General features: G+C 33.9%; 1 protein-coding gene across 1 annotated transcript in view; it reads left to right on the top strand.

Moving 5' to 3' along the window:
* Positions 1–1,461: 1,461 nt before the first annotated feature.
* The window catches only part of LOC110597350 (netrin receptor UNC5D-like), a 116,072-nt gene continuing 101,768 nt past the window's right edge, over positions 1,462–15,765 (top strand). Inside the window, exons 1-2 of the mRNA XM_078036328.1 lie at positions 1,462–1,525; positions 4,284–4,545. Coding sequence (XP_077892454.1) covers positions 1,462–1,525; positions 4,284–4,545 — 326 coding nt within the window. The remainder of the gene's footprint in view (positions 1,526–4,283; positions 4,546–15,765) is intronic.

Here is a 15,765-nt window from a genome sequence, read left to right on the forward strand (position 1 = left end):
ATGGGCCAAGGACCTGAACAGACACTTCTTGGAAGAGGATATACAATCAACCAACAAATATATGTAAAAATTATCATCATATCTAGCAATCAGAGAAATGCAAATCAAAACTCCAGTCAGAATGGCATCTACTATTAAGACAAACAAGACAAATAACAATAAGTGTTGGTGAGGATATGGGGGAAAAGGTACATTCATACATTGCTGTTGGGACTGCAAATTGGTACATCCAATATGAAAAGCAGTATGGAGATTTCTTGGAAATCTGGGAATGGAGCCACCATTTAACCCAGGTATCCCTTTCCCTGGACTATACCCAAAGGACTTTAAAACAGTATACTATAGGGACACAGCCACATCAATATTCATAGAAGCACAATTCACAATAGCTAAACTGTGGAGCAAAACTAGATGCTCTTTAGTGGATGAATGGATAACAAAAATGTGGCATATATACACAATGGAATTTTACTCAGCATTAAAATAGAATAAAATCATGTCACTTGCATGTAAATGGATGCAGTTGGAGAAGAAAATTCTAACCAAAGTTAGCCAATCCCCCCAAAACAAATGCTGAAAGTTTTATCTAATATAAGGAGGCTGACTCAGAGCAGGGTAGGGATGAGGAGCATGGGAGGATTAGATGAATTCTAGGTAGGGAATTGGGTGGGAGGGAAAGGGAGGGGGCAGAAGATTAGCAAGGGTAGTGAAATGTGATGGACATCATTATCCAAAGTATATGTATGAAGACTCAAATTGGGTGTCAACATACTTTATATATAGATATAAAAAATTGTGGTATATATGTGTAAAAAGAATTGTAATGCCAAAAAATACAACCAACGAAGTACATGCATAAAGGCATGAATAGGTGTGAACATATTCTATATACAAAGATATGAAAAATTGTACTCTATATGTGCAATAAGAATTGTAATGCATTCCACTGTCATTTATTTAAAAAGATAAAATCAACAAAACTAAAAAAATATAGAATGAAAAATTTTCCACCAATTACAAAATAAGACTATCAAACGACCCAACAATCTGTTTCTTGGTTATATATCCAGAGAAAATCAAATCAGGATGTCTAAGCATCTGCATTCTTATGTCACAAAGCCAAGATATGTAATCAATTTATTCTTTATCAAAGGATAAATGAATAAAGAAGATGTGGTATATGTAGACTATAGAAAACTATTAAGCTTTTAAAAAGAAGGCAATCAGGGGTCTGGTTGTGCCTTTGTGATAGAATGCTTACCTAATATGTGAGGCACTGGGTTTGATCCTCAGCACCATATAAAAAATAAGTAAATAAAATAAAGGTATTGTGTCCATCTGCACTATTTTTTAAAAAAGAAATAAATTTATCCCTTATGCCAACATATATGAGGCTGGAAGGCACTATACTAAGTTTAATAAGCTAGGCACAAAACAGTTATTTCCTGATGTCTCTTATACATGGGATGTAAAAAATCTGGACTCAGAAGCAGAAAATACAATGACTGTTACCAGGAACTGGAAGGTAAGTGTTGGGGGATATTAGTCATGGGGTAGACAGTTTTCATAAGAGATAGGGAGAAGGAATAGGTTCAAGAACTCTATTGTACAACATGGTGACTATAGTTAATAACAATATATTGCATTATTGACAATTGGCAACAGTACATTTTAAATGATCTCAACACAAAAAATAAGAATGTGAATTATATACAATGATTATTTTGATTTAGTCATTCCATGATGTATACATTCCTGATAAATATGTATGTCTTTTGTCACTTAAAAATAAATAGTTGCAATAAAAGAGAACACAAACATTTTATGAATCCAAAGGTAGGCAGGAAAAACATCATACATAATAGGATAATAAAGACAAACAACCTGATAGAAATATTTCTAAATACATTAGTATTTCAATATATGTGCATATAAGAAATTACATAATCAAAACACCAAATCTGATAAACTAAGTTAATCATAATAAAGAGCTAATTATATGCAATAAAATACCATCCTATTACATACAGGATCGATGGACCTGAAATAAAACCATGGAGGGAGGCTAAAAATAAGAGAAATACAGTAAAAAATATGAAGTATAAAAGTATCAACAAATACACCACTGTAGCCATTTTAATATGGAGAAAAAAAAACTTCAGGCAAAAGCCTTCATAAGGTAAACTGAGAAGCTCAACAGTTATAAAAGAACAAGTTTCCAGGAAACTGTAAGTCATAAATAAACCTGTGTGTATCTAATTATAGATTGTTCTAGTACATGTTGCAGATTCATCTAAAGTATGTATACTAAGAGGGTAACATAAAATTTTCTCAAATACACATAGACATTTACAAAACAGAAACTTAGTGCTGTTTCTGATGCATAGTAGGAATTAGTTATCATCATCACCATTCCTGTTAAACACAAAAACCCTGGCCTACTTGTATATTCTCCCCTTTGAGCAAGATGTTTAAATATGCTCATGTTTAAATACAAATAAAAATCCGAGACCAAAATACTTCTTAAAAAAGATCCATTCACATGAAGGTGTCTTTTCCACTAGAATTACTTTGCTTTATTGGTTTGATGAAATTTATCTTGCTATGTCAAGCATGATCATCTCCATTCTCCCTCCAATGTGAACTCTCTGAGCAGGTATCAGATATTTACCAGGTAATTGTATTCAGCAAAAATTTCTTGGAACTCTCTGAGCAGGTATCAGATATTTACCAGGTAATTGTATTCAGCAAAAATTTCTTGGAAGGATAATCTATCCTGGACCATGGCTCTTCCTCAGGCTCTGTTTGCTCCTGTTTGTACATCCAAAGCTGATTCCCATGGCCAGCTGTGTTTCAAGAACCAACTATGCCAAGAATGGTTCTTTCTGTCTGAAGGCTCAGTTTATTGCATTGGCTTCAGAATACAGATTCCAATATAGGTGCAAGATGCAGGAAAAAGGGGCATTTATTGCTGAATGGACATTAAGACACCCAAGGCTTGGGAGGGCTTTTCTTATTGTTTGTTTTTATTGTAGTTTTTTTTTAAATTGAAATGTAACAAAATGTAGAGAATGCTTACATCACAATTCTTCAATATATTCAAAACATGCATATACCTGTGTAAGCAACATGCAAAGTTAGGAAACTGAACATTCCAGCACCCTCAGATTCCTTCTCATTGCTTCCCCCAAATAAAATACAATTATGGTTTGGATGTGAGTTATCCCCCAAAAGCACATGTGTGAGACAATGCAAGAAGTTCAGAGGAGAAATGATTGGGTCATGAAAGTTTTAACCCAATCAGTGAATTAATCTGCTGATATGGATTAACTGAGTGGTGACTGAAGGCAGGTAGGTAGGGTGTGTCTGTAGGAGGTGGGCATTTGGGGTATATATTTGTATCTGGAAAGTGGAGACCTCTTCTGATTTATGATCATCACATTAGCTTTTTCCCTCTGCTAGCATGATATCCTGTCTTATTCTGAGCCCTAAGGAAGGGAGCCTGGTGTCTATGGGCTGAGACTTCCCAAACTGGGAACCCTCAAATAAACTTTTTCTCCCCTAAAATTGTTCTGGTCAGATTTTTTAGTTGCAGCAGTAAAAGAGCTGACTAAAACAAATTACCTTCTCTTCTAACAGAGTGGATTAGTTCTGCTAGTTTTTGATGTTAGTATAAATGGAATCATATGGTGTGTGCTATTTGTGATTATTTAGTATTCCTTTGAACATTAGTACATTTGTGAATTTCAACTAAATGTTTACATGAACATACTTGTAGTTTTCCATTATCATTGCTACATACTATTCCAGTGTGTGAACATAGTAAAAATGTGTTCATTTTTATCTTAATGGCCATCTGGAGAGCTTCTTGTTTTATGCTATCACAAACAGTACTATTATAAATGTTCTTTCACATCTCTTTTGGAGAACACATAAATACATTTCTTTTCAGACTGTGTGTCTATATGGAACATTTGGGTCACAGGTGTACCTTGTGGCACTCTAGCTGATACCAACAGACAGTCTCTAAAGCTGCTACAATCACACTCCCACTTAGCGTACGGATGCTCCAGTTGCTATTTTTCTTGATTTTTTGTAGTTTTATTTTGACATTAATACACAATCATTTAAATGTTTTGGGGATGTGTATATCTCAAAGTCTTTAAGTGCTAATAATGATTGTGAGCACTTTTTCAGTAGTTATTTGTATATCCTCTGTGTGGGATGCCCCTATCCACCTTTAATTCAGAGACCTTACTAAAGTCATATTTGAATATTTTTAGATATTCTACTAAATATTTCGGGGCCTTGCTCATCCTCCCGCCAGCACAGCCAGAACGTGAGCGCCAGGGGTTTGGGAACGGGGGTGGGGCCGCCGGGGGAAGCCCGGGGTGGGGGGCGGAGGCACAGGGTGGGGGGAGGAGGCGGCGACAGGGCAGCGCCTCAGGCCCCAGGCCCTGTGCTCCCTGCACTTTCAGTTTGCTCTGCCTGGCGAGCCGCTGGCGCAAGGCGGCTGTGCCAGCGGGCCCTGCTGAAGCAGTGTGCGTAGCAACCCGGGCTGGGACGCGGATTCTTTAGAGCCTCAGCAGTACTGGGGGCGTTGCACCCTTGCAGGCCGCCCGCAGCCCTGCCCGCTCCTGGCCAGGTGGGGGTGGATTTGTGATTTGGAAGACAAGTCTGAAGAAAATTTCCATACTGACACACAGAAAGAAGAAAGGATGCAACATACACACACACACACACACACACACACACACACGCACACGCACACGCGCACACACACGCACACGCACACACACACAATTAAAATGAATGTGGGAGGTTGCAAAAAAAATTCTAATCAGAATTTCAGATTAAAAGGAGAAGAAAATTGATGAACCAGAAGAATTATTAAAAAGAACTTGTGGAGAATTTTCTAAATATGTTGATACATCAACATGGGCTCATGATAGCCAAAGCAAAATAAACAAATACAAACTCACTTTTAGTCACATTCTATTAAAACTGCAGAAAACAAAACAATATGGAAAAAAATATATAAAATCCGTCCCAGTAAATAAGACACAAGACCATTAGGGGAACAGCAATAAGAATAATGCTGACTTGACTAAGAGACTATGGAAGATAAGACAATAGTAGTGATATATTTAAAGTAATGAAAGAAAGAAAAACTCAACCTAGAATTCTATATCTTATCAAAATATCCTTAAAAAATGAATGTAAACATTTTAGACCAACAAAATAAAAGCAAAACAAAAAAGCCAAATCTTAGAGAATGCTGCAGAAAAGAAAAAAGAGCAGTCCAAAAGACCAATCTAAATAAATATTAATTATAGTACAGTGCATAGGTTAAAATGTATGTAAAGATAAACTGTGTTAAGATTATTGCAAAGAACAACTAAAATAGATTTGAACTATTATAAATTTCTTGCATTATAAGGGAAGTGTCTAATCACTTAAAATCAAAATTAAATATCTAAAACATTTAAAAATGTGTTTTAACAGGATCTGTGATTATAACATTGATCAGCTATAAAGAAGTTTAAACTTTTGCAAACACACAGAGACAGAATTATGTTTCATGAAGTGGCAAAAGAAATTATTTTTTTCATTTTATACATTTTGTCAAAAGAATTATGAGGCAGACACTCAAGGAGATATTTCACAAAACAAATTAGTATCTCAAATTAAGCCACCAAAGGATTGCTGGGAATGTACAAGATGCCCTTAACAATGGCAAAGATCAATTGATTCACAATTGAACAATTTCAAGTTTTTGAAGTTTCAGATAAATGTGCATGATATAAAACATTGTACAATTAACATTTTGTAAGACAAAACCACCTTAATACTTTAAAAAACGAATTGACATAATGTGATTTAAAATGTTCTTTTAAAATAAATAAAATATCCTTTTATGGTATGTCTCACAAGTTTTATCTTTTTAAAAAGTCATTTTTTCCAGTGGTTTATAAATTATATTTATCTCTATTTTTAAAAATTAACTTTGGTTTTGTTGACTGTATCTGTTATTGGTGTTTTTTTTTTAATTTCCATTGATTATTCTCTTATCTCCATTAATCTTTCTTTGACTTTGATCTATGTTGTTCTTTTGATTTCCTGAGAAAGAATAAATTACTGATTTTCAACCTTTTGATTTTCCCAGTATATGTGTTATGGAACAAATCTCCCTTTAAAGACTACTTTGGCTATATCTCACAAGTTTTGATGTAATGTTTTTTATTTGGTTAAAACTATGTTCTAATTTATTTTGTGCTTCACTCTTTGACCCATTGGTCTTTGATGTGTATAACAGTTAACAGTCAAACATGTGGGGATTCCCCATTTATCTTCCAGTGTTGATTTCTAGCTTAATTCCAGTGTTGTCAGTGTGAAAGTAACCCTTATATCATTGAGTATGTGGATATACATTGAGAGTGAATTTTTGGCCCAGAATATATTTTATTTTGGTACACATTACATGAACACTGGAGGAAATAGTATATTATTCAATGGCTGGGTGAAGATATCTCTGCAAATCAATTAGTTTCAGTCCTTTAATACTGTCACAAAACATATTATATCAACACTGTGCAACAGAATTATAATATAAGCTACATGTGGAATTTTAAAGTATCAGTGGCAATATTTAAAAAGATAAGAATGAAAAATGAATTGATTTAATAATATATTTTATTTGAAACAATTTACATAAAATGTTATTATTACTGCACTTATTCAACTTTATATATGAACTATTCTGAATTATTTTCATACAGTCTTCAAAGTCCAGAATGAATTTTATACTTTTAGTATACTTCAATACAATGCTAAATTTTCATCTGAGTTATTTGATCTAAATTGATTTCATAAAATGTCACTTGAAAAAAATATATTTGCATACCTAAGATGCTCAAAATATACCCACTCTATCATAGATGGACTGGAGGTTAGTTTCCATATCAAGATTATAAATATCATTGTTAATGTCTAGGTGGATGTAATGACCTTTTTCTATGGGCAGACATTTGGTTTTGGGTTAGTCATATGTTGAGCTTTAGTATATGACCAGCTTTTTCAAAGATGATTGAAAATTTAGGCTCCCCAAAACAGTATGCAACAGTTATACTTTCTCTACATTCTTACCAATACTAGCATTTTCTCTTTTGTTTGAGTGGTACTTTGTATTTTTAATTTGAATTTTCCTGATAAGTAATCACATTTGTCACTTTTTCATATGCTTTTTTTCCCATTTTCATATATTTTGTGAGGTGTCTTTTCAAGTTCTCTCATTTTTTTAAAATTAGGTTTTCTTTCTTTTTAATGGATATATTAGAGGACTTAATGTTTTGGATGTGCATGTTTTGTTGTTTGTATTGCAAATACTTCTTTCCAGTCTGTGACTTGCCTTTTCAATTTCAAAGAGTATATTTTGATTATCAAAGGCTTTCAAATTTTAATAATTATCATCTTTCAATCATTAATTCTGTTGAATTAGGTTAAATGATTTAAAGCTATCTGAACTGGTACTATTCTTTGTGTAAAAGCTTATTTTTAAATTTAATTATTTATCAAATGTGTTTAATACATTAAAAATGTACATATTTATGGAGTACCATGTGGTGAATAGTTAAATGTATATGTTGTGTAAATACAGATTAAATTTATTTAACATTTATAAGTGCTTCAGATTTCTTTTTCTTCTTTTGTAAGTTTTGTTGTGCTTTTCAAGGGGTGTTTCCATGTTTCCAAAGTTGTAGGCTGGTTCATAATCTTCATCTGTTTCCTATACTCAGAGAACTAGTGGCTTAAAGACTCAGAGCATGAGTGAAACCATTTGTGTCAGAACAACTTCCTAGCTGGACTTTTGTGGCTTCATCATTCAATCTCCTTAAAACTCAATTTCTTAAATATAAAATTGCCTTTCATTTCATAGATTTATTGAGAAGTAGCATAACTTATACTCTGCACAGTGCCCAACATGTGCCCAATGCCCAGTGAATATTAACTATTGCCACCTAACATGACAGTATGTACTTGGAGGATAGGGGGATGAAGGTGAGGATATTCACTAAGTGAAGCCAAGATTTCAGTTCAGGGGCCTCACATGTTGGCTTAGGGGTACCTTTCATGGATTTTCACACATGGCACAGACCATGACCCTCTGTTAAAAATAAGGTCACAATCAGAGCTTAACTCTAATAAAGACTAGAATTTCTCAGTTGAAAATGCTTGTTAGCAAAGCCTTTTTGGGGCTAACTTTGTAATTTCTTTTGAAACCATTTTATTGGAGAAGGGGTATACTATTAGGGATCAAACCCTAAAACTTCTGCATGCTAGGCAAGCAGTCTACCACTGAGCTACATCTCCAGCCTTTTTAATTTCATTTTGAGACAAGGTCCCACTAGTTTTATGTTATACTATGTAACATGTGTCTCAGAGCAGTACTTACTAGCTGTGTACCACAAAAAGTGTACTTACTGGCTGTGTACCATGGAAGACAAGTAACTTAGTTTCTTTTTGCCTTAATTTCCCCATTTGTATAACAGGGATTATAAGAGAACTGACTTCATAAAGTTGAGGTGAAATCCTTAGCATAGATTAAGGCTCACTAAATCTACCTGTCCCCAACATCATGGTTGTCCTCGTTGTCATTTGCATCTTGTGGTAGTAATGTCTCACCTTGCAATTGCTCTCCTCTGTGCCCCAGTAGTCTGATACTCAAGATTGTGTTTCCTGAGCTCCCCTGTCCTGTCTTCTTTTGGGGTTTGGCAAGGAAACAGAGGAACAGAGGGCAAAAGGAGAAAAATCAGGGCATTTTTTTCTCCTTGTCCTCTATGGCACTTCACTTTGGGTATGATTCATTCAGTTCATGATGTCAGCCTCTTCCTACTGCTCTGACTCTTTCTGGTCCTCTTCAACAGAATAGTGGTAATGTTTTCACTGGTGCTAGTGTCTGGGGAATCTTATCATTTGTTACTTTCTTGAATGTTGCCCATGTTACAATAAGTGATTTCTTAAATCAATTCTCATTGATTAAACATTTCTAAATGGAACTTACCTCTTACAGAGAGTTTTATGAAAATAAAGGTACCTCTGCAGATTCAGCTGAATCCGTGGAAAATGGGCACAATTCATCAGTTTCCATCTTCATACCGTATTCAATTACATGCCTTCTAACCTGAGTCTGTCGGCTTTGATCCAGTTTGTGTGTGTATCACTTACCTGAAGATGGGTCTCCTTGGTCTCACAGTGCTCCTAGTCCAATGGGTAGAGAGGCAGGATGGCCAAGCATCCAATGCTCTGTGCAAAATAGAAAAAGCATACACTCTGGACTGTCCAATTAGGAAAATGCATTATCTCTGGAGGATAGATGAGAAAAAGGCACCTGCTGGGGTGAACAAATTAGAAAAAAACATACCCTTCATAGTCTAGCCTAGCCAGAGGCCTGGCTTGGAAAACGGGAAGTGGGCATTTCAGTCCTCAATAGGGCCCCTTGGGTCAGCTGCTGCCTTTGAAATTTCATGTTCAGGAATCAAAAGGCAATTTTTTGCTGCAAATAGTGGTCTTATTTTCCATATTGAAGAAAATAAAATGGAAACCTTATGGATTTTTAAATTTCAATTTTACATTTTTCTCCCCAATTCTACTTGACATTTTGGCTCATGCTGCTGCTAATTTGATAAAAAATATATAAATTCAGTCACAAAAGTATGTTAAGTAACTTTAAATCCAACACAATATCTTGCTCTGCATTGAGCACCATGACTTCCCATCATCCACAACCTGGATGTATTTTAAAATACTGGCTTAATTGAATAATGTCAGACTCAATTTACTAATGGAGTTTTAAAAGATACATCCAAACACTTGAGAATACCTATATACATCATTGCTTATTTTAAATGGTAAAGAACAGCACAAATATGCCAATTTGTTTCACAGTTTTACAAATATTATGTATTGATTAAAGAAAATGGTTATATTAAGGTTAAAGTATATATTTTTAGTGAATTTTTCTTCCAGGTTTTTACACACAATACATTTGTTAAATATTATCAAAAATATTATGATGGGTATGCCCAAATAGTTATTTAAGCACTTCTATTTTCACATTTATTTAGAATTTTAAAACTAAGCTAATACTCAGTAGCTGTTATGCTGAGACATTATACATATGTGTATATTCTTTTATTTATTTAATTCAGACAAGTAATAAAGTAAAAGCATATTATTTTCTGGATACCAATAATGTATTAACCCAAATCAATGTTTTAATTACAACATTTTAAATATTTTTGCATCTTCATAGGCAGCAATTTAATTATGTACACTTAAATCTAAAGTATTATATATGTTCATGAGGATATCTATTGACATGAAGTAGGACTTCTTTTCTCATAATCTTCAAAGTGTAAATTTAGATGGAAATTAAAGAATCAGGACATGAGTAATCCCATATGTTTATATTAAGGTGTTATATTGAGCAAATTAAATCACCATAATTTGTGAACTCTGGAAACATATAATACAAAAACTTGTGCTATTTATTCTTTGTTATAAACTCTTTTTGAGTTGTTTTTTTTTGCATTTTTTTGTAACCTGTTAGAATACATGACACAGTTTTTAGACTGAAACTTGCACATTAATTTTGATAAATTTCTTTAAAATTCCATTTTAGGACAGAAAATTTCAATTTACAAGTCAAGAAATTATATAAGAGTTGAATTTAGTTTTACAAACCTCTTTTCTTGAGGAAATATAATAAATAAAACTAAATCATTTTTAGTCAATTCAAAATGCATTGTGCCACAGATTCATCTTAATTTTCTCCAAAAAGTAGCTTTCTGGAAGCCCAGGCTAGGGTACTATAGGAATGGTTAAATGTGAGGTAAAATGTGTCTACTGGGTGGATGTTCTCATTAGCATTTCAGATTTTTAGGTATCAAGGAAACCATCACCAACTCAAAGCAAATTCTTTATCAGCAATGTGTCAGGCACCTGTAATTGCATAGAACTGCAGCAGAGAAAACACTGCATGTATTAGTTTAGTTTTCCCAACTAATTCCACATTACTTTTTCCAACTAATGTGGAATTAGTTGGGAAAACTGAATCCACTTTATGTTTTCTGGTGTGAGTATTTTAACATTGGAATTAGGTATTTATATCTGTTATAAAAGTTTGGAAGTCAAAGTCAAGGGAACTATCACCTGTTATCTCAGAATGAAGCCCTAAAAAAGTGATGCTGTCAAAAAGTTGGTTGGGGAGCAGCTAGGATTCTTAGGAATTTCAGGCTACATCAACAAAATGAAGGCTATCAAGGAATACAGTGTAAATCCGATGAATGACCTGCAGCCATCCTCAGAGAATGGTAGCCTCTTCTCTTCTGCCATCCAAGTCCTATTTGAGGGCATTTTAGAGCTAATCTTCAACCACACAGATAAATATTGTGGGGATTTTTTTTTTTTTGCTTTTTCAGGTGAGTATAGAACAGGGTGTTGGTGGTGTTGAGCTGAGAAATTTCATCATACAGAGGAATGTTTCTCTTCTATTTAAGTGCACATTCAATAATCTTGTGCTTACAACACAGATATACAAATTTTACAAAACAGTATCCAGAGAAAATAATACTTTGTATTCTGGAATATATGAATCTTTCCTTAAATTGAAGAATTCAGTGGACAAATTTCTCCAATAACATAAAATGATAGATTTAAAGTTGTCCTATTTCAATAGTCACAGAAATGAAGGAACCAGACTCTATGCACAGAAAAGAGTCTCATCTTAGAACATTTCAAATCACAGACAGTAATGACTTCCAACTGGGGGCAATTTTCTCTAGGATAAACTATTACAAAAATTTGGACTAGTGGAGAAAAAGAGTGTATTTTGAGGTACTCCGTGCCAAGATGTTTGTTTCACATTGAAATTTCAATCATTTTAAAGAAGTTGTTACACATTTATTAATAAGCGACACAGGATATAAAGGTGAGGAAATATTGATACAATGAGTTATGCTGCTTAACACCTCAAATTGCTTAGGACCAGACCTACTTGTGAATGGTTAACTCCCATCTGCCCTAGAAGATGCTAAGAAGGCTCCCCTGGATTCTTGCTTGTCAGGCAGGGAATTGGGGGCTTTACTGTCAGTTGCTACAGAATGAGTACAATAACATTCATTTCAGTGAGAAATGAAGCCTTGTGGTGTGGTGCCAAGAGAAGCATTTTGGAGGACTCAAGGGACTTCATCTGCTTTTGCCTGTGTCTCTTGGCAGGTTCACTTTTCTAGCCTCATACTCTCTGAACATAGTATGGACAAAGAGTGGGATTTTTCTTACATTATTTTGAGTATTGAGGGGGTCAAAAAAGGTGCTAATTAATGTATAGGTATCAAGCAAACCATCACCAACTCAGAGCAAATTCTTATCAGCAATGTGTTAGGTACCTATAATGGCTTAGAGCTGCAGCAGAGAAAACACTGCATGTATATCTGGAATTATTTGGAAAACCTGAATTCTTCAACAATAGAGAAGGAATAATTGTGCAAACAAAGCTTTCTTCTTTTAAAAAGAGGTTTGCAGAATGAATAGGTCTGGGGTCTTTGTGTATATATTGGTCTTTTTCTTTGTTGGGTCCTTTCAGGACCAACTCTCTCAATCACTTTCCTCTGTTATCTCCTTCTAGTAATCAAAGCTTTATCACCAAGGTCATAAAGTCTAAACAGTCATGGGTTACATTCTGATGGGCAGGGAACAGGTCAGAGGAGGAAACAGGGGAAGAAGGATCTTGTATCAGATGTTTGCCTGGTGGTAAGCATAAGCATGTACTTGCTAAAGGCAGCAAAAATATAAGTAGATGTCCCAGTGGATGGAAAGGAGAATGGTAGACAGGATAAAGCCATGGGTAATAGGTTATGGACTTGTGCTCTTTACCATTTAAACATAAATAACTCCAGTATGTGTGATTTTATTAATTAAAGTCTGGTCTATAAATGAGCAAAGAAGATAAACTGCTGTGACAAAGTCACACAAAAACACAAGGATCTGCTCTGGTTTGAATCCTTGTGTTCCCCCAAAATTCTTATATTGAAACAGAATGCTCAATTTGATAGTAGTGAGAGGCAGCTCCTTTAGGAGGGTGGTTGAATCATAAGAGTAGAACCCTCATGGATGGCATTAGTGCCTTTATAAGGAGGCTTCTTGTTCTTTTTATCATGTTAGGGCTCAGCAAGAAGGCAGTGCTATGAGGAAACAGGCCCTCACTAGACAACAGGCCTTATGACACATGGACCTTGGACTACTTGGCCTCTACAACTGTGAGAAATAAATTTCTGTAGTTTTTGAGTTGCCCTGTTTACAGTATTTTGTTACAGCAGTAAAGAGGAACCAAGATAGGTTCATACAAGATTAAAGTTTATTACTTTTCATCTAACACTGTAGAGGCAGGTAGGGAGTTCAGGATGGTGGAGGTGGCTCTATCCAGGGTTCCAGGTTTCTTCTATCTTGCACTTCACTGTTCTTGGTGTGTGATCCTGTCCTTGCTGTCAAAGCTGCTCACACCATTATTTTGCTGTTTACAGGAGAAGAGAAGAAAGAAATAGAAGGCTAACAACTTCCTTTGAAGAATGTGATAAGAAAGTTGAACATATCACTTCTTCTCACATATCTCTGGTCAGAATCTAGTCATATAACCAGATTTAATTATAATGGGGACTGGAAACTATGTTCTCCATCTAGATACGCACATGTACTTTCAAAACTGTGGTGGGCTAAGGTTTTATTATTAAAATAAGAGAAACAGTGAAATGGAAGGGTAAAAATTGGAAACAAATTTTAAAAACATGGTAAAATAGTTTTATAGATTTTGTTGAACTAATCTTATGAATGTTCCATATTCTATATTAAAATATAATGTATGTGATATGATGGGGGCAGTGGCATGCCTGGTAATGCCAGATATTTGTGAAGCTGAAGCAGGAGGATTTCAATTTCAAAGCCAATCTCTGCAACTTAGTGAGATCCTGTCTCAAAATAAAAATGGCTGGGAGTGTGGCTCAGTGGTAAAGTGTACCTGGGTGCAATCCCTTATATAAAAGATTACCATATTATGAACTTCTGTGCATTTTACTTACTTTTAGGTTTGTATATAATGTTATACTAAATACAGGATAAACTAAAGGGAAGCTAAAGTTTTAAATGAATTTGATTATTAGCATTGGGTTTATTTTACTTTAGCCTTATAAAAATAGTCAATGTTTTTAACCAATGCTCTACAGATTCTACTGTAAATTCTTAAAAGCTTTCCTTATTTTTATTAACATGTGTTTTAAAAGTTGCCTTTGTCTTTTATTAGTTTTTATTTTGTTATCTAGTATTGATTTCAATGTAGCACAGCTAAGGACAAGCAAACCTTTTAATATCTTGCAAAATGAAACTTAAATAATGGTCTGAAACTCCTGTAAACATAATATTTTTGGATCATATTCTCCCACTAATAAGTAGTGAAAGGATTCATGGCTTTCTGGAAGTCATTCTTCATTTTTATAGGGAACAAATTCACTCTTATAGTATAAAGAAGAGTGGGGGATTTGGAGTTCAACAAGAGATGGCTAGAGAAGTACTCTTTATATAGACTTAGTATATAAAAATATTAAATAATCATGGAACATCTCCCCAAATATTACTGCACTTTTAAAATATTATGGGGAACACAGCAAGCTTATAGAGTCTAGTGAGTTTTAAAAACATTGATAGAGAGTTTTGTTTATGAAAATGATGATGAAGAGTATTTTTTATTCAACAGTTTCTTTTGCATTTATCCAGTGATGATATATTTGGAAATTCTGGAAACCCCTAAAGAACACCAGAGTGTTGCAGAAGCAATACATGGAATCTGTCCATGATTTACATAAATAAAATAATTTCCTATTATTTGGCAATGCTATCTCACTTATTTTCTTTCAAAAAAGAAATCTACTCTTCATGTTAATTTCAAGTATGCTTCTTCCTATTAAAACATTTGACATTAAATTAATTTAATTTTAATTAAATTCCCTCCTTTTATTCCCAAGCTTTTTAGACTGCAATTAATCTTAGTAATTTATTCAATAAATTTAATATGATTCTTTTAACATCTAGAGGCCATCACTATTTAGCTTTCTCACTTTTAACTTTAATAAAACTTGTTTTAAATTATTGTATTTTAACCAAAAATTAACTGGTTTTCCCCCAAAGTTCAGGGTATTTGATGCAAATTATAATGTCTGGAAATATCTTTTATTTATTGGAAAACTCAGAGAGTTGGAAAATTGTTTATTACATTTTTATTTTCTGGCGACTTGTAATTGAAAAGTTTATTTTAAAAGCCAGTCTCTTCCATCATTGCATAAGTTGATTATACATATATAATCTGCATAAATTTAAATATTCTTTTCTAGCTTATAAATAGTTTGATTATACCATGCAGTTAAGACAGTAGATTTAATTTTTTAAACATTAACCTGGAGCTTCTAATCTATGTTTTATAATTAGAGTTTAAATTATTGTGTCAATTTTCCTATTAAAATAGAATTAAGCTAGTGCAACTTTAACTCATTCACCTAAATGAGTGAGAGTGATCAATTTTACTTCTCCAAAATCCTCTGCTGATTTTTACTAACTTTAAGCAGTAGAAACACTGAAGTTTGTTATTGTATATTGATTTTTCCCCTAAATAAAATAAACCAACAGCTCTGTTCCAAATACTTTGGTTTTCTGAGTAAGTGG

This window comes from Ictidomys tridecemlineatus, unplaced genomic scaffold (assembly GCF_052094955.1).
Source record: "Ictidomys tridecemlineatus isolate mIctTri1 unplaced genomic scaffold, mIctTri1.hap1 Scaffold_307, whole genome shotgun sequence".
In the NCBI taxonomy this organism is placed as follows: Eukaryota; Metazoa; Chordata; class Mammalia; order Rodentia; family Sciuridae; genus Ictidomys; species Ictidomys tridecemlineatus.